At 38.4% G+C, this 18342-nt stretch overlaps 1 protein-coding gene across 1 annotated transcript in view; it reads left to right on the top strand.

The window, feature by feature from the left end:
* Positions 1-625: 625 nt before the first annotated feature.
* Positions 626-18342, top strand: part of LOC115423547 (myosin-11-like) — a 30521-nt gene continuing 12804 nt past the window's right edge. Inside the window, exons 1-14 of the mRNA XM_030140391.1 lie at positions 626-798; positions 2653-2826; positions 6256-6370; positions 7202-7395; positions 7473-7594; positions 9540-9609; positions 10649-10809; positions 12021-12129; positions 13119-13250; positions 13329-13535; positions 14761-14898; positions 14965-15088; positions 16391-16562; positions 18053-18265. Coding sequence (XP_029996251.1) covers positions 694-798; positions 2653-2826; positions 6256-6370; positions 7202-7395; positions 7473-7594; positions 9540-9609; positions 10649-10809; positions 12021-12129; positions 13119-13250; positions 13329-13535; positions 14761-14898; positions 14965-15088; positions 16391-16562; positions 18053-18265 — 2036 coding nt within the window. The 5' untranslated portion in view covers positions 626-693. The remainder of the gene's footprint in view (positions 799-2652; positions 2827-6255; positions 6371-7201; positions 7396-7472; positions 7595-9539; positions 9610-10648; positions 10810-12020; positions 12130-13118; positions 13251-13328; positions 13536-14760; positions 14899-14964; positions 15089-16390; positions 16563-18052; positions 18266-18342) is intronic.

Below are 18342 nucleotides of genomic sequence, written 5' to 3'. Positions count from 1 at the left end.
TTTTTTGGCTCGTGACCCCATTTTAACATCACAAATTTCTGATGCCCCAAGACGGAGACATTTTTTTTGCTAAAATTAATTTGTTTTCGATCATGTAACAGTTTTCTATACTATGTTGCAAATAAATGTTAATTATAGGCGACATTTAGATGATATAATGTATATTATTATGGACGGAGGCAGAAAAGCCAGGTTTTATGTATTGTGATTGTTTATCTCAACTCACCATATATTTTTATTGGTAAGTTGTTGGGGTTTTTTTTGTTTTTTTTGTTTGTTTTTTTTATCAGTTACCATAAATTTCAGGCGACCCCATCTGAATTCCAGGCGACCCCATGTGGGGTCCTGACCCCAAGGTTGAAAAACACTGGTTTAAGTGGTGCTGCGATGTTTTAGGGTAAGAGGAGGTAGATGAGGATGTCCAGTAACACACTAAGGCTGAAAATGTGAATTTCAGAGTATTTCATTGAGTGCCCTGTAAACAAACTGTGTTTGACACCAGTTCTTCACATGTATTGATAGGACTGGATCAGAGGTTATTAATCAGTTTAGATCAGTAGATGCTTTTGGATGCTGGTGGCTGTTTGGATCCTCAGGGGTTAACGTCCCGTTTGTGGTCTTCAGGACAACTCCTTCGAGCAGCTGTGCATCAACTACACCAACGAGCGTCTGCAGCAGCTCTTCAACCACACCATGTTCATCCTGGAGCAGGAGGAGTACAAGAGGGAGGGCATCGAGTGGAACTTCATCGACTTCGGCCTGGACCTGCAGCCCTGCATCGAGCTGATCGAGAGGCCGGTGAGGACCAGCTCACACTCGGACCTTAACCCTTTCATGCAGCAATTATAAGAGCCTTAATCCAGATTTTTTTCCTGAGTGTTTTTATTCCTCGAGGCATTAAAAAAACAATGTGATTGAAATAGTTTCTATGAACACATTTTTCATGGAGTTACAAAAATGTCCACTCAGCTGGGCACCATGCATTATGTTTTTGAAGCAAAGGAACATATTTACTGATAAACTGTGTGAAAACTATGAAATAACAACATTTTTAATGCAGATAACCTGATGTTTTCTCACATTTTAACATACACTAATACTAGTCATTACTCACTTCATGGAAATAATATGCAACAAAAACCACAAAAACCTGTTAATTACAGTTTACAGCTCGCAAACTGGTGTTCAGTGAACAACTTGAAGCTGAACACCAGGAAAACCAAGGAGATGGTGTTGGACTGGAGGAAGAAAGGAGGTGACCCTGCTCCACTGCAGATCGACGGGGTCTGGGTGGAGAGGGTCTCCTCCTTTAAGTACTTGGGGGTGCATGTGAGTGACGACCTGACATGGCACACTAACACGGCTGTAGTGGTCGGGAAAGCTCAGCAGAGACTGCACTTTCTCAGCCTGCTGAGGAAATGCCAGGTGGAGCCAAAGCTGCTGCGGACTTTTTATTGCACCACGATAGAGAGTGTTGTGGCGTACTGCATTACGGTGTGGTACACCAGCTGCACAGCCAGGGACAGAAAAGCCCTGCAGGGGGTCATAAAGACAGCTGAGAAAATCATTGGCGGCCCCCTGCCTTCCTTGGAAGACATTGGAACGATTAGAGGGCTAAACAGAGCAAGGAGGATTGTGAGGGATCTGTCACACCCAGGGAACAGACATTTCATTCTCCTGCCCTCTGGAAGGAGATACAGATCCTAGGGAGCCGGACAAACAGACTGAAGAACACCTTTTATCCATGGGCTGTCCGGCTCCTAAATGCAGAACCTCCCCTCCTCCTGGGCATGTGCAATAGGGACAATAGCAGTTTTTAAATGTGCAATAGGAATAATAGTAGTTTTTATGTATTTATTCTTCTTTTAACTGTATTTATTGTCTTTTATGCCTTTAAATTCTTATATGTTTACACTTCATTTTTGCACTGTGGGTGGGAAGTACCACACCAATTTCATTGTTTGCTTTTTGCACAGTGACAATAAAGGCTATTCTATTCTATTCTATTCTATTCTATTCTATTCTATTTAATAACAATAACAAACAAATGATTTCCACTCAAACATGTTAGTGCAGATCAGGTTGATCTAGAACAGTACAGTTACAGTAACAGGATGAATTCCAGTGTATTATGGGATGGTGTATGCACTGCAAAAATCTAAATCTTACAAAGTGTATTTTTCTCATTTCTTGTCCAAATATCTCATCACACTTAAAATAAAACAGAATCACCTATAGAGGAACTTTTTTTTTGCTTAATTCGAGCAAAAAAAAATCTGCCAATGGAACGAATGAAAATTATCTTGGTACAATTTCTTGAAATCAGATTTTGCAGATCTATTGCCTTTAAATCAGTTCTTCTATCTCATTGAAAAGTTCCTCTTTAGTGATTCTGTCTGATTTTAAGTGTGATCAGATATTTGGACTAGAAATGAGACAAATACACCTGGTAAGAGTTAGATTTTTGCAGTGTGTGCGTCCACTTATTTCGCTGATATGAAACTAAAACAACAAAATCCATGAATATAAGAGATCAGCTGTCCACTGGAGTGACCACTGGAGTGACCACTGGAGTGACCACTGTGCATGAAAGGGTTAAAGGCATCATCACTCTGATTTCTAAACCTCCTCCTGTCCTTTAACGTCCTGCAGAACAACCCCCCAGGCATCCTGGCGCTGCTGGACGAGGAGTGCTGGTTCCCCAAAGCCACCGACATCTCCTTTGTGGAGAAACTGCTCAACACTCACGCAGAACACTGCAAATTCACCAAACCCAAACAGCACAAGGACAAGCTGATGTTCACCGTGCTGCACTACGCCGGCAAGGTGAGCGCCATCATGTACGAGCAGGACGTAAAATGAACTTTTTACCTCATATGCCATCGGTTAGTGACCTCCAAAAATTTACCAGCCAAAAATTCTTCTCACCGGCCAAATATATATGAAAAAAAAAACCCAACATAATTTGACTTAAAATAATTACCATACATTTTTATTATGGAAATCACAAATTTCACAAATTTCCAAGTGGCCACTGGTGGGTTAGTGGTTTTGTTTTACATGCCAAACCATTTATTTATTTATTTATTTATTTATTTATTTATTGGTTTAGGTGCCTATAAATAGCATTGTGTTTAATGCAGTTCTTTTTTTGCCCAACCTTTGTGTATTTGGAGTTTTGCACAAATTGGGAAATATAAACACTGTATTATATCAAATCAAACTTTATTCAAAGTTTATTTCTATAGCACTTTACAACAACATAACGAAGCCTAAAGTGCTTTACGTCTCTATGATTAAATTATAAGATTAAAAAAAAACAGCAGATTAATCAAGTACCATAAATATGCATAAAACACATAAAACAATAGGACACAAATCACAATAGGACAAATTAATTGAAAATTAATTGTTGCACAATTTCCTTTTTTTTTTAACATGTATACAAAAACAAAACAAACAAACCCAAGAACAACTACACTAACCTTCTCCATTACCAAAAAAAAAAAAAAAAAAAGTTGCCAAACTATTTTTTACCCACCATTGGGTTTGGCAGGTGTTAATTTTATGCGCTGTGTATGAATCATCCACACACACATTTACCTTGAAACTGCATTTATGAGCTGTTAAAGTAACACAAGACAAGGTGAAGGAAGATGAGGAGAGTGTTTTAAAGTGATTATTTCCAGCATAAATCCCCAAATAAAGGCAATTTCAGGGAGGAACAACACCGAAAACATAAAAAAACAACCATAAATAGAAATGAAAATCACGTTGAACTAAGCAAAATGTAAACATTAAACTATATATTTGAGCTTTCTTATCTTTCTTAACCAAACTCCATTAAAAGTGTGTGAACATAAAAACACAAAAAAGACCCAACTGGTCCATGAAGGATGGATGGATGCAGATGATTGGCTGTTGAGGCTCTAACAGCAGCCAATAGGAAGGCAGGAATGAGCAGCAGTAGGCAGTGAACAGTAGCACCAAAAAGCTGACGGCCCAACCCCAGCCTTAAATAAGGGATTCATCAGTACTGTCCATTTGTTCTAAAAGTACATGCAGCTTCATTGGCTGAGAACAAAAAAAATATTTGATATGTGAAAATAATTAGGATTAAAACCCGATTAAAGTTTGATTAAGGAGATTTTACAAAATGCTATAGAGGAAATGCACATCCGTCACTTCCCCCCAGGCCACACCCCCAGGCCACGCCCCTCTCAGTCAGACTGAGCGGCAAAAACAAAGCGGCTCAACATGGCGGAGTATAGCAGTAACTCCAGCCAGAGCAGAAAACTGTGGAATAGAACATGAAATTAAAGCCAACTGGACTGGACATGGATCCATCCAAGCTACCAAACAACCAGTGTTCTACCAACACTGATCTGGGACAGAAATCACCTATCCTGACATTTACATGAACCTGAGTTCAACGGCGGGAAAATCCCCAATGCAAAGGCTGAAAGCATCCAACAGACCCAGAGTTGTGTCCATCCTGGTCCTGGTTCATTAGAGGATTCCAGCTGGTGAGTGCTTTCATTCAACATACTATTGTTTTGGAGGTTTTGTGTCAGTGCAGACGTATTTTGTTGGTGGTGATTTGGGCGGTAAAGGCCCAGCAGTAGTGCTCACAGTTCACTACTGATTTACTGGAGTTGAACCCTTAGTACTGACCCAAGTGAGTGGATGATCTACTGGTACTGTGGAGATTTAAGGAGAGTTCACATCAAATACTGGATCCAACACAGATCCAACAGCTGTGTGCTAGAGGAGCCCCTGATCTGGAAAACTAGGTTAGCCTCAGTTTAAGCTAGTTTACAAATCATGTAGAGCACAAGGTTCACAATCACACAACTGAAGACACAAACGATTCAGTTCTGAAATCTAGAACTAAATGACAGATGCTAACATGAAGAGCTTTACTAAGAAGGAACGTTAGCCAAAACCAGATGGAATTTAGGGGATGAGTTTACACCAGAACACAGTACAAATGAACGTTAGCTGACACAGATCCAGGTTTGGTTGTCTGGATTCCAGTTCTTTCTCTGAATTGCAGCTTCTTCTGTCTGTGGCTTTAGGTCTCCGCTAAAACAAGAGCTCCCAGTGCTTTTAAACCTGTTTGTGCGATCAATGACACAACAGCTCTGCCCCATTTTTAGATTGTTCTACAGTTTTCACAGTATTCAAACCAAAGCTGTCACTCATCTGCCTCTGTCTGACACTCAGTGGGCGGAACCACAGTGACATCACGTGCAGACCCTCTATTGCAAGAGGAGGATGGAGGTGAAAAAAATAAAAATAAAAAAAGGAGGATGTAGGTGAAAAAAATAAAAATAAAAAAAGGAGGATGTAGGTGAAAAAAATAAAAATAAAAAAAGGAGGATGTAGGTGAAAAAAATTTAAAAAAAAAAAAAAAGGAGGATGTAGGTGAAAAAAATAAAAATAAAGGAGGATGTAGGTGAAAAAAATAAAAATAAAAAAAGGAGGATGTAGGTGAAAAAAATAAAAAAAGGAGGATGTAGGTGAAAAAAATAAAAATTAAGAAAAGGAGGATGCAGGTGAAAATGGGCATGTTGGGATACGCCTATCAAACCTATTTATTTAATCTTTCTTTTGCACAAACAGCATTAATTGCACTTGAGATCTCTGTTCATCCTTTGTTTTTTGGCTGTTTCGTGTTTTTTTTAATATCTGGTACATTCTGTTCTTTTACTTTTTTCTCTGTCCTTCGTTTGCCAGAGTTTAAGGTGATGTCGAACACTAAAACATGTCTGAAATTAAATGATTTAATTGTAATAAAATACATAAATTCTGGTGATACTACACATACAGGCAGATTTGTCAGAAAACCTTTGGTTTATATTCAGTGATGACGTTTTTTGTGGGATAAAATACAAAAAAAAAAACCTCAGACAAATGTGGGCCAGTGATTGCAAACCGGATTTATTTTGCACAACAAATTCATTCCAGACCATGTTAGAAAAATAAGTCTTAGAAGCAGCGAAATTTTAGACAGAACTGTAATTAACAACAATGATTGTTTAATTATTCATTTAAACAGGCGTTACTTAATAAATAAAACCTTTTCCTATTTCATATTGTCATAAATTACACAACATAGAAGAGAAATGTCACAAAAACTGAGAAAGAAAATGATTTATTTTTTTTTTTACACAAAAACAGTGAAGACAACATGAAAATCCGTCAGAATCTTGTAGCAGACGTGAAACCACAGGAGTCTGTTTCCGTTCGCAGGTCGACTATAACGCCGCCAACTGGTTGACCAAGAACATGGACCCTCTGAACGACAATGTCACCGCTCTGCTCAACAACTCATCCAGCACCTTCATCCAGGACCTGTGGAAAGACGGTGGGTCCTCGAACGCACCGCAGGGCTTTCTGGTGGAGTCTGGTTTTTAGGTTCTGATCTGTTCACATGTTCATGTTTTATAATGAAAGGAGAGTTTGTAAATGGAAATACTTTCATAGTGAGTGTTACTTTTTTCACACTAAAACTAAGAGAAAAATGTAAGTTGTCTTTTTTTTATTAGATTAGATTAGATTGAACTTTACTGATCCCTCAAGAAATATTACAAGACAAAAAGGAAAGAAAATAGAAACAACAATGATTATAAAAACAGCAGTGAAAAACAGGCAATTTTACATTAGAAAGAACTGGTGGAAATTAATCATAAAGTAATTATAATAAACAATAAAAAGTAATTATGTTATGATATTGTAATATGTAATGTGTATGTGCGCACATGTGTGTACATGTAGTTTAACAATAGCAAAACTAATTATAGTAATTATAATAAAGTGAAAATAGTAGTAGTAACAATGATATGTAAGTAATAAGTCATGTAAGTAGGATTAATAATATTAATAATAATAATAATAGTGGTTGTTCATGGTATTCACTTTATTTAAAGGACAGTTTGTAGATGTAAACGTTTTCATATTGTAATTTTACTTTTCTTACCCTTAAACATAGAAAAAAGTTTGGCGTTGTGATTATTTATAGGTTTTTATGTAATTATTCGACTGGTCTGACCCTTTTCTGATCACTTTGGTCAGAGTGTGGAACCTGAACTAAAATGATTTCGTCAAAGGGGTTAAAAATACAGATGTTTATTATTATTATTTTGGAGCTGATTCCAGACCGGTTCTGGTTCTGTCCTGGTTTTGTTTTCTGCATCAGTGGACCGAGTGGTGGGTCTGGAGACCATGACCAAGATGTCGGAGAGTTCAGTTCCCAGCTCCACCAAGTCCAAGAAGGGCATGTTCCGGACCGTGGGTCAGCTGTACAAGGAGAGTCTGTCCAAGCTCATGACCACCTTACACAACACACAGCCCAACTTCGTCCGCTGCATCATCCCCAACCACGAGAAGAGGGTGAGCTCACATGACCCTCTGCAGGTGTGTGTGGGGGGGGGGTCGGATCTGTGCGCTCACCGTTTGTTTGTTGACAGTGTGGAAAAATGGACGCCCACCTGGTCCTGGAACAGCTGAGGTGTAACGGAGTCCTGGAGGGGATCCGGATCTGCAGACAGGGTTTCCCAAACCGCATCGTGTTCCAGGAGTTCAGACAGAGGTGAGGAAAGCGGATCAGAACCCAAACTCAGGACGGATGGAGTTTAGTTCAGTGGTTCTAGGGCTGTGTATCTGCAAGAATCTGGTGATATGATACAAATCACAACACTAGGATCATGATACGATATATCATGATACTGTTCGAAAGGTCATTTTTTTGTTTGTTTCTTTTTTAAAAATTATTCTTTCCTGGAAGAACTGAATTCCATCATAAATCTGCACAAATCCTAAACACATTTGTATTTGATCCCAACAGGATCTAATGTTCTATCAGCAAATGTTCCAACTGTGTTCAAACTGAAATTCTGTTTTCCAGACATTCCAGTTTCAGATCCTGTTCAAATGTTCAGATTCTATTAGTTCACAACTAACATCAGAACAGGATTTTTGTCCCAACAAAGGAACCAACATCTGCTTCTCTCAGACAGTAAAAAGTGGTTTTAGGATGATTCAAATAACCATTATTTAATAAAACAGTGTTAAATGATAATAAATAAGATATACACAATAAAGAAAACCAAATATAAAATATTAAGTTATGCTACTAAAGCACGAGAACTCCTGAAATATACAAAAGCTAACTCCATACTACAGATGAGAAAGGATATACACAGGTAACCAGGTGCATATGTTGTACACAGGCAATAACTGCACAGTTTATTGATATTAACACATTATTCAGCTCATTCTAATCCCATATCATTATGATTTTAAAGAACCTGCAACACAAAGGATTATAACACATGATACAAGACATGGACTAAATGAAACTGCATCCTGTCGCTTTTCTGACAGTTTCAGCTGCTGTATCTTTTTATATTTTTGTATGTTTAGTGTTATTTTAATTATACGAATGCTTTAAATCTTTAATTTTTATTTAAAGTGTTTTACTAGAAGCTGTGTTATTGTATCTGCATCAATGATTCATGATTTTCTTTTGTTAACTAGAAGTACTCGGAGAGCGCAGACCTCCGCCAAGGCTGATCAGTGGGCCCCCCCGTGGGCCCCCCCACCCCCGATCACCACCAAAATTTAATCATTTCTTCCTTATCCCATTTCCAACAAACCCTGAAAATGTCATCCAAATCTGTCCATAACTTTTTGAGTTATGTTGCACACTAACGGACAGACAAACAAACAGACAAACAAACAAACAAACAAACCCTGGCAAAAACATAACCTCCTTGGCGGAGGTAATTATGGTTATTTTACTTATGAATTGTACATGAAAATGTAATATTCTATTATAATATGCAATGGATGCATTAATAATTTCTGTTTGTAAAGAGTGGAGGAAGAGCAGCACTATGTTCACACACTATAGTCTGATAAATTAGAGGTTAAATGTCAGAATATTATCAAAGCATAAGGACGTTTTATTGTCATTGTAGTTATACAATGAAGTTAATGTAAATTTCCCTATGGGATGAATAAAAGATCTATCTATCTATCTATCTATTGTAGTATTCTCTTACATGACAACAGACACATGTTAAAACAAGTAAACAGCGCCCAATAAACAGAGTAAAACTGTAATAATTATCAAGGTAAACCAAATAATCTCAGTCAATTATATACACCATGCATGGGAAGAATGGACATGAATGATGCACAGAAAAAGCAGAGAAAAATCCACAAAAGTTGAGAAAAAAAAAGTACTAGAAAGTTAAGAGAAATCTGTTGCACCACAGAAAACAGTGTCTGAAATATGATAATATAGTAAAAATCTGAACGGTGTCAACATTAATGAAACAAAACTATAAAATTGTCTTAAATGTGAAGCTACAGTTCTTCCTGTGTCCACCAGGGGGCAGTGAATGATTCTGCTAACTTCAATGAACCTAAAGCATGAACTGATATTAGAACTGTGGTTCAGATCCCTTTAAGTGTGTGGCAGATCAGTGTCATGTGTTTGTGGTGTTTTCATTCTGTTTGGGTGTTGGTAGGTATGAGATTCTGGCTGCCAACGCCATCCCCAAAGGCTTCATGGATGGAAAACAGGCCTGCTGTCTGATGGTGAGAGGACGTTTATGACAGAACATGTTTCATGATCTCAGCTCAGATCCATGACGTTACTCACAAGGAGATTCTTTTCTTTTTTCTTTCTTCATCCTTGATTTTCCTCTCCTCCTCCTCCTTTACTCTCCTTGTGTCTCATTTCTCTCCTCTCTTTTCCTCTCCTTGATTCTCCTCTCTTCTCCTCATTCCTCTCTTCTGGTTTCCTCTCTTCATTCTTCTCCTCTTGTCTCGTCTCCTCATCACCTCGTCCCCTCGTTTCTCTCCTCATTCCTCTCTTTTCATCTCCTTGGTTTTCCTCTCCTCTTCATTCCTCTGGTCTCCTTGTCTCCTCCTTCCTCTCCTCTCATCTCCTTGTTCCTCTCTTTGTTCCTCTCCTCTTTGTTCCTCTGTCTCATCTCCATATCACCTTGTCTCCTCATTCCCCTCCTCACTCCTTTTGCCTCCTTGTCTCCTCGTTCCTCTCTTCTTGTCTCCTTGATTCTCCTCTGTTCTTCTCTCTTCTCCTCATTTCTCTCCTTATTCTTCTCTTTTTATCTCCTTGTTCCTCTCTTCATTCCTCTCCTCTTGTCTCCTCTTGTCATCTCCTTGTTCCTCTCCTCGTCTCCTCTCCTCATCTCCTCGTTCCTCTGGTCTCCTTGTCTCCTCATTCCTCTCCTCGTCTCCTCATCTCCTCCTTCCCCTCCTCCTTCCCCTCCTTGTCTCCTCTCCTCATCTCTTCATTCCTCTCCTCGTCTCCTCTCCTCATTCCTCTTGTCTCCTTGTCTCCTCCTTCCCCTCCTCCTCTCTTCCTCTCCTCTCTTCTCCTCTCCTCCTTCCCCTCCTCCTCTTCTTTCTCCTCCTCTCCTCCTTCTCCTCCTCCTCCTCTCCTCCTCTCCTCTCCTCCTTCCCCTCCTCTTCTCCTCCTCTCCTCCTCTCCTTCTCTCCTCTCCTTTCTCCTCCTTCCCCTCCTCCTCCTCTCCTTCTCTCCTCATTCCTCTCCTCTCCTTTCTCCTCCTTCCCCTCCTCCTCCTCCTCTCCTTCCTCCTTCCTCCTCCAGGTCAAACACCTGGACCTGGATCCGAACCTGTACCGGATCGGTCAGAGTAAGATGTTCTTCAGAACCGGAGTCTTGGCTCAGCTGGAGGAGGAGCGAGACCTCAAACTCACCGTCATCATCATCGCCTTCCAGGGACAAGCCCGAGGCTTTCTGGCCCGAAAGTAAAACCAAATTCACATCCTCCACACATTTAACCAAACAGATTTGACTGTTCAAACACCTGAAGAGAAGACATTTATTATAGATGATAGAAGTAAAGATGCTGTTTCCAGTTTTTCTTCCTTTTCACAGTATTATAAATGATCATTACATTAATTAAAAGTTATTGAAAGTAGAGACTGTAATTTCTCATCTGTCAAATGAAAAATGAAATAGATTTTCTGGATGAAAACGAACATATAAAATCAGCAAAGAAACTAAACTATTATAACATGAATGTTTTGCATTAACACAAATAACAAGACAGTGGTAAATTAGATTATTTTGCTCTGGCTCCCAAAGAATTCTGGGAGCTGTAGTCCAAAAGTTCAACAGTATAAGAAGCTCTTAAAATAGAAGGAAAAATAAAAAGTAAGTGATGCAGATCTGTTTATATGAACTGTTCATTCTCTATTTTAGTTATTTATTTATTTATTTATTTAATTTGTTTATTTGATGAGGACAGTGCATATTAATGAACATTCAGTACAAAAAACATTACTTTGTGTAAATATCCTGGATTAACTGGAAGCAGTTTTCCATCGGTAGTGCTCAACGTTTACAGACAGACTAAACATACACAGGGTTTCTGCAGGTCATTAAAAAGCATTAAATAGATTTTGTGAAATTTAAGGCCTTAAATGGCATTAAAAAGCATTAAATTCAATGTCCAGAGGCATTGAAAAATTAAATACACTTGATGGGAAAAAAAAGGATTGTTATTCACGATTTATTTTGATTATATGAACATCATAATTTTGATCAGAAGTATAGTGTGATGATTGACAGGTGGAACCCTTTAATTGACTATCGTTTATGGCTGATGCAAGAAGTCACCACACCAGATGCTTGGAATGCAATGTGCTGTGAGTGTGCTCATGCTGTGGCGAGAGAGGAGGGAATATTAGCAAATGTGGTAAAAATGGGAAAATGCAAGTTTCAGCAGAAGTCAGTGGAGGAGGAATTATTCAGACCCTGGTTAAAACCTGTGGACGATAAACTGACATAAAACTATAAATAAAACTGTATCTGCAGGTGGACATGGGCATGAAGTGTGTTTAAAGTGGCATAAAAAGGGCATTAAAAAGTATTAAATTAGATTTGCTGATATCTGCAGAAACCCTGATCCAAACCAGACCTAATGGACAGACTGTTCCTCTGTGTGTGTTTTCAGGGCGTTCAGTAAACGTCAGCAGCAGCTCACAGCCATGAAGGTGATCCAGAGAAACTGCGCCTGTTACCTGAAACTGAGGAACTGGCAGTGGTGGAGGCTCTTCACTAAGGTGATCTATTCACAGCATTATTATTATTATTATTATCATTATTATTATTATTATTAGGGGCTGAGCCACAAAGACAAGGCCCTGTTGTATTCGGTTTGTTTTTATATTGTACTTCCATCACTCTGTGCTCCTTCACTAACAAAAAGGAATCATGAGCTGGAGATCATGTGGAAACTAAAAGCATTTATTACCATATGATATTTCATCATGTAATGTGTGTCTGAGTATTTTCAGTCTCTCACTTATACTTGACTTTAAACTTCAGATTCACACCATGAATGTCTAATGCACTGGTTCCAACCTGTTCTTACTCCTGACCCCATTTTAACACCACACATTTCTGCCGACCCCAGGCATTCAAAACAGAAACTTTTTTTTTTGCTAAAATTAATTTGTTTTGGATCGTGTAATAGTTTGCTATACTATGTTGCAAATATACGTTAATTTTAGAGGACATTTAGTCTATATAATGTCTATTATTGTGGACAAAGGCAGTAAATCCAGGTGGAGATTACTGCGCAAAGGGAGAATGTGATTTTCCTTGGTCAGGATCTGTCCAGTCAGTCCAGCTGTGATTTACAAGGAGGACAATTAATACTGAACAAACAAGAACTGAAACTATGAATTATGAAAGAGCTGCAGCATCTGAAACTGACCACAATGAACATTTGACACAGAAACAGAACGACAGTAGTTGCTTTTCCATTGGACATCTCCACAAAACTTTACCGATATTTACTAAATGTCGAAAAAACTGAAGAGCGTAATGTCGGTTTTTCCATTAAATCACAAATTTATGTATGTCTTTTATGTATTGTGATTGTCTTTCTCAACTCACTGTATATTTTTTATTTGTAAGTTTTTATTTTTATCAATTACTAGAAATTTCAGGCGAGCCTATGTGAATTCCAGGTGACCCCACGGGAGGTCCCGACCCTAAGGTTGAAAAACACTGGACTAACGCATAAATGTGACCTGTGCTGTTCCAGGTGAAGCCCCTGCTGCAGGTGACCCGACAGGAGGAGGAAATGGGCCAGAAGGAGGAGGAGCTGAAGGCGGCCAGAGAGGTGGCGGCCAAAGCCGAGGCCGAGCTGAAGGACATCAGTCAGAGACAGACCCAGGTGAGAGAGGTGAACAGGTAAAGGTCCGGCTTCCTGTTCTGACGGTGAATGAACAGATGTTTGTGTGTGTGTGTGCAGCTGCTGGACGAACGGGCCCAGCTGGAGTCCAGGCTCCAGGCCGAGACGGAGCTGTACACCGAGGCCGAGGAGATGAGGGTGAGGCTGGAGGCCAAGAAGCAGGAGCTGGAGGAGGTGCTGCACGAGATGGAGGCCCGACTGGAGGAGGAGGAGGAGCGAAGCAACGGCCTGATGCAGGAGAAGAAGGACATGGAGCAGCAGATGCAGGTGACGAGGAGGAATTAGATTAGATTAGATTGATAGACTTTATTGATCCCTCAATGGTCAAGGCAGCAACAGAATAAGGTAAAATAAGATAAAATAAGATAAGATAAGATATACTTTATTGATCCCCCAAGGGAGAAATTCAAGTGTTTACAGCAGCACAAGACAATACAATAGAAAAATAAAGAGATAAGAAATAGAAACAAGTTTGTTAAAGTGGCTAAAGTGACAAAAAATAGCAGTAATAATAGTGATAAAGTAGCAATAAAGTGCAAGAAGGAAAGTGTACAAGCATAAAGATAGTGCAAAAAACAAACAATATAAAATAAAAAATAATAATAGTAATAAAAACCATACAGACTGTATAGATATTTACAACAGAGTGGAAAGGCAAATGTTTATAAATGACAAATAATTATGTGCATCGAGTTGACTTTAAGGACCACACATCCTTCATTTAATACCACACAGGCCAAAACCAGCCCATCAGAGGGTCCAGTCCGGACCAAAGGGGTCCAAATCAGTATAGTTCCAGTTCCATATTCCGACCAATATGACCTCAAGGTTGTCGGACCAGTAAAATAATAACCTCATGACCTATAAATAATGACAACTCTAAACTTTCTCTTTGGTTTAATGTGAAAAAAATTAAATTATGAAAATATTTACATTTACAAACTATCCTTTCCCAATAAATTGTAAATAACCTGAATAAATATGAACAAAAAAAAAAAGTGGAATTTTAACAATACATATATATAGAAATATACCTGTTATTAAATGTTTTATGTATTCTCAGATCCACTGTGATCTGTAAGTTTCCATGAACATGTTTAAATGAGAACATGAGACATAATGTTGTTAAAATTCAACTTATTTTATGGTTGTTCATGTTTTTTAAAGGATAATTTGCATATGTTAACATTTTTTTTTACTGTAATTTTACTTTTTTTTTTTTTACTATAAAGCAAAGAGAAAATTTTGGAGTTGTCATCACTTATAGGTTATTATATTGTTATTTTACTGGTCTGACCTACTTGAGGTCATATTGGTCTGAATGTGGCCCCTAAACTAACATAAGTTCTATATGTATAATTAAAACACGTCATGCTACTATTTTTTTGCTGTTCAGTGTGACAGAAAATCAAACTCCATACACACCATAAATTCTACATGTCTTAATGCTAACATCCTGAAGTCCAGCCTAATGCATGGTGGTGTTTTGCAGCTGATGGAGGCTCACATCGCTGAGCAGGAGGACGCCTGTCAGAAGTTACAGCTGGAAAAAACAGCTGTGGAGGGAAAAGTGAAGAAGCTGGAGGAGGACGTGCTGATGATGGAGGACCAGAACAACAAACTGCTAAAGGTACAGATGAGCAGTTTGGTGGGTGTTTGGTTGTTTTGATGGTGAGTTAACTGTCTGTGTTTGCAGGAGAGGAAGCTTCTGGAGGAGAGGATGGCTGATCTGAGCTCCAACCTGGCCGAGGAGGAGGAGAAATCCAAGAACCTGACCAAACTCAAGGCCAAACACGAGTCCATGATCTCTGAGCTGGAGGGTCAGGGTTTTAATATTCTATTACAGGACTGCACCATACAAATACTGTTATATACAACTGGTCACAATTCAAACTCTAAAACAATAACAGTATGAATATGTCACTATAAAACTACTGTGCTAGAGTAATACCAAAATGTATAAACACATGCTTTTTTTTTTTTTTTTTTTACAATATGACTTAACTTTTTTTAACATTATACAAATACATCAGACACACATGCCCATGTATACACACACACACTTTGCACAACAATAAATTAAGATGTTCTCCCATAACAGTGGTAACAGAAATTTACTATTTCATAACTGTAACCTAAATTAGCATTACTATTAGATTGTGACTATTATCTGTTGCAATTGTTGTTTGTGTTCTGTATGACAAAATGACAAATAACTAATAAAAATTAAGTGTTAAAAAAAAAAAGCCGTAACAGAAATATCACCAATGATAACGTTATAATGAACGAAATCATAGTAGTGATAAAATGACTTAAAATAATAATAATGATTATCATCATCTTTAAAAATCAAATTGACTGCATATTTCCATCAATTATGATATTCATGTATGGTTCCCAGAGTTTATAAAAGTCCTTCCTTTTGCCCTTTGCGATATATTTAAGTCTTTCCAGTCCAATACAACTCGAAAGTTCCTTTATCCACACTGTTAATGTTGGAGCACAAATGCTTATTTTTAGTATTTAGAGTACAAAAACTGATATAAAAGTCTGTATTATATTAATACTGCAAAAATTACCTAATACTAGCAATTGAAACACACCTGGGAAGAGTATTTACCAGGACAAATATACATAATAAACAATTCAAAGCCTCTTTTTGCAATAGTTATAGCATTACAGAAAAATCACAGTATCGTCAGCAAACAAGCGGATATTTCTGATATTTGCAGTAATAATACTCTGAATCTTGTGTTACTATTGGACATGTTGTACTATTCAAGGAATGAATTCACTAAAAAAACTGTTGCTGTAGAAGCACAAATGCTCTTCTGCAGAAATACTGCACTCTAAAAATAATACATACACAAACACAATGTTAGAAGTACAAATATGCTATTAAATTACATGATTAAGGTACAAACTCTTAACTTTAACAATACAGAAATGGTACAAATATTTCACTGTAAAAACATTATGTATGTATACTACATACTATACAATAAACTATACTACACAAAAATACAGTAGCATCAAAAGTACAAATACTGTGTTATAAAAACTCCAGCGTAAATGTACATATACCAAAGCCTCTTAAATCTGATGCTATCTTCATGTTTCAGTTCGTCTGAAAAAGGAGGAGAAGGGTCGTCAGGACATGGAGAAGGCCAAGAGGAAGGTGGAGGCGGAGCTTGCCGACCTCCACGACCAGAACGCCGACCTTCAGGCCCAACTCGCCGAACTCCGAGCCCAGCTGGCCGCCAAGGAGGAGGAGCTTCAGGCCACACAGGCTCGGTACGAACCCCCATGATGGAAAGACCAGCATCCAAACATAGTGTAGTGGATGTGAAGGGGACCAGAGGAACCGAGTTAGACCTGTTCAACCCTGGTCCATTTGTCCGTTTTATTGGTTGAGAAATAATCCTTGTACTGTTGGATCTGTTTAGTGTTAGCTTAGCGTTGCAAAGTTTGTCTCATAGTTTTGTTGTTTTCTTAAATTATTCCTGACATTCGCTGGTCTGTTAGCTTGGTTTATATATTTTTCCCTTTAAGAGCTTGTTGCTTGAGTTGTGTTCTGTTTTTCAGTAGTTGGTTTTGTTGAGCTTTTAGTTGACGCTCTTCTGGTAACGTGGAGGTATAGCATGTGTAAGTTGTTACAAGCACTGCATAGCATTACCATGGCAACACAGAAGGAACTACCACTGCTGGGGGCAGCTGGGTTTAAGAGGCTCCAAGAAATGAATACAAATCAACCTCAAAATTAAAGTAAAACCCAATTTTTCCAATTCATCGTGTAGATTGATGATGATGATGACGATGATGATGATGAAATTCTTTCTTCAATCATCACATAATAATACAACCAGTGTTAACAACAACACTACAAACATTACAAACATTACCAACAGGTTAATGAGTGAACAGGTCCAGGCAGAAGCAGAACGCTGACATTAATGCCTGTCCTACAGAACACATTCAGTTACCCAGCATTCAATATAAGAAAAAGAAAAAAAAAAACAGCAATGCATACAATCAAACAAACAAGCAAAAACATTCAAAGGTGAAAATAAACCAGAAAAATAGAAAACTTCACCAACCAAATTAACGGTAATTTAATGCAGATTCAAAAATAAATTATTTGCTTATTTCTTATTAGAACTTAACAGTTGTATCCTTCAAACATTGCCTTACGTACCATTTTTTTAAATATCAAAAATGGACTACATTTTCTTAAATCCAGGCTGGACTCATTCCATAGTTGAACTCCAACAGCACATATATATACATCTGCTTTTAGTCTGTTTTTTAGCTTTTTGTTCAACACATTTACAAACATTTGGTAAATCATATTTAGATGAACCTTTGTACACAGACAGGGAGTCACTTTAATTTGGATTTATACATTATTTGTATTATTTTATAGTAAACCAAATCATTAAATTTCATAATATGGGATTTCATAAACAATTCATTAGTATGTTCATGGTAAGCGGCCTTATTAATAATATGTATGGCTGGTTTTACAGTTGTTTTATACGTCCAGCTCCACACTAACACACAATAGGACGTAGAAGGAAGTAGAAGTGAACAGTCAGTTATGTGGAGTGTCTTATGGTTGAGTAGATTTCTGGACTTATACAAGATTGCCATTGACTCCTCTGCTAATTCAGCTGAAGAACAGGTGTCGCTGCTATCACTGATTTCTACCTGAAATGAAGACACTAAAATAATGTAAAGTCTTCGACGTTTTACTCTTGTGGTCTTACTTGAATGTTTGTTCACAGTTTGGAGGAGGAGAGCAATCAGCGAGGGGCGGCGGTGAAGAAAATTCGGGAGTTGGAGTCGTTGCTTTCGGAGCTTCAGGAGGATCTGGAGGCGGAGAGGATGGCCAGAGGGAAGGTGGAGGCGGCAAGACGCGACCTCAGCGATGAGTTGAACGCTCTCCGCTCTGAACTGGAGGACAGTCTGGACACGACGGCCGCCCAGCAGGAACTACGGTCTGTACCAACATAGACCACCACGGTCGACAAACTGACCCCTCCACAGGTTCAGACTGGGTTTGATCAGATAGAAA

Source organism: Sphaeramia orbicularis, chromosome 8 (genome assembly GCF_902148855.1).
Source record: "Sphaeramia orbicularis chromosome 8, fSphaOr1.1, whole genome shotgun sequence".
In the NCBI taxonomy this organism is placed as follows: Eukaryota; Metazoa; Chordata; class Actinopteri; order Kurtiformes; family Apogonidae; genus Sphaeramia; species Sphaeramia orbicularis.
This window is presented reverse-complemented; position numbering and strand designations above follow the sequence as displayed.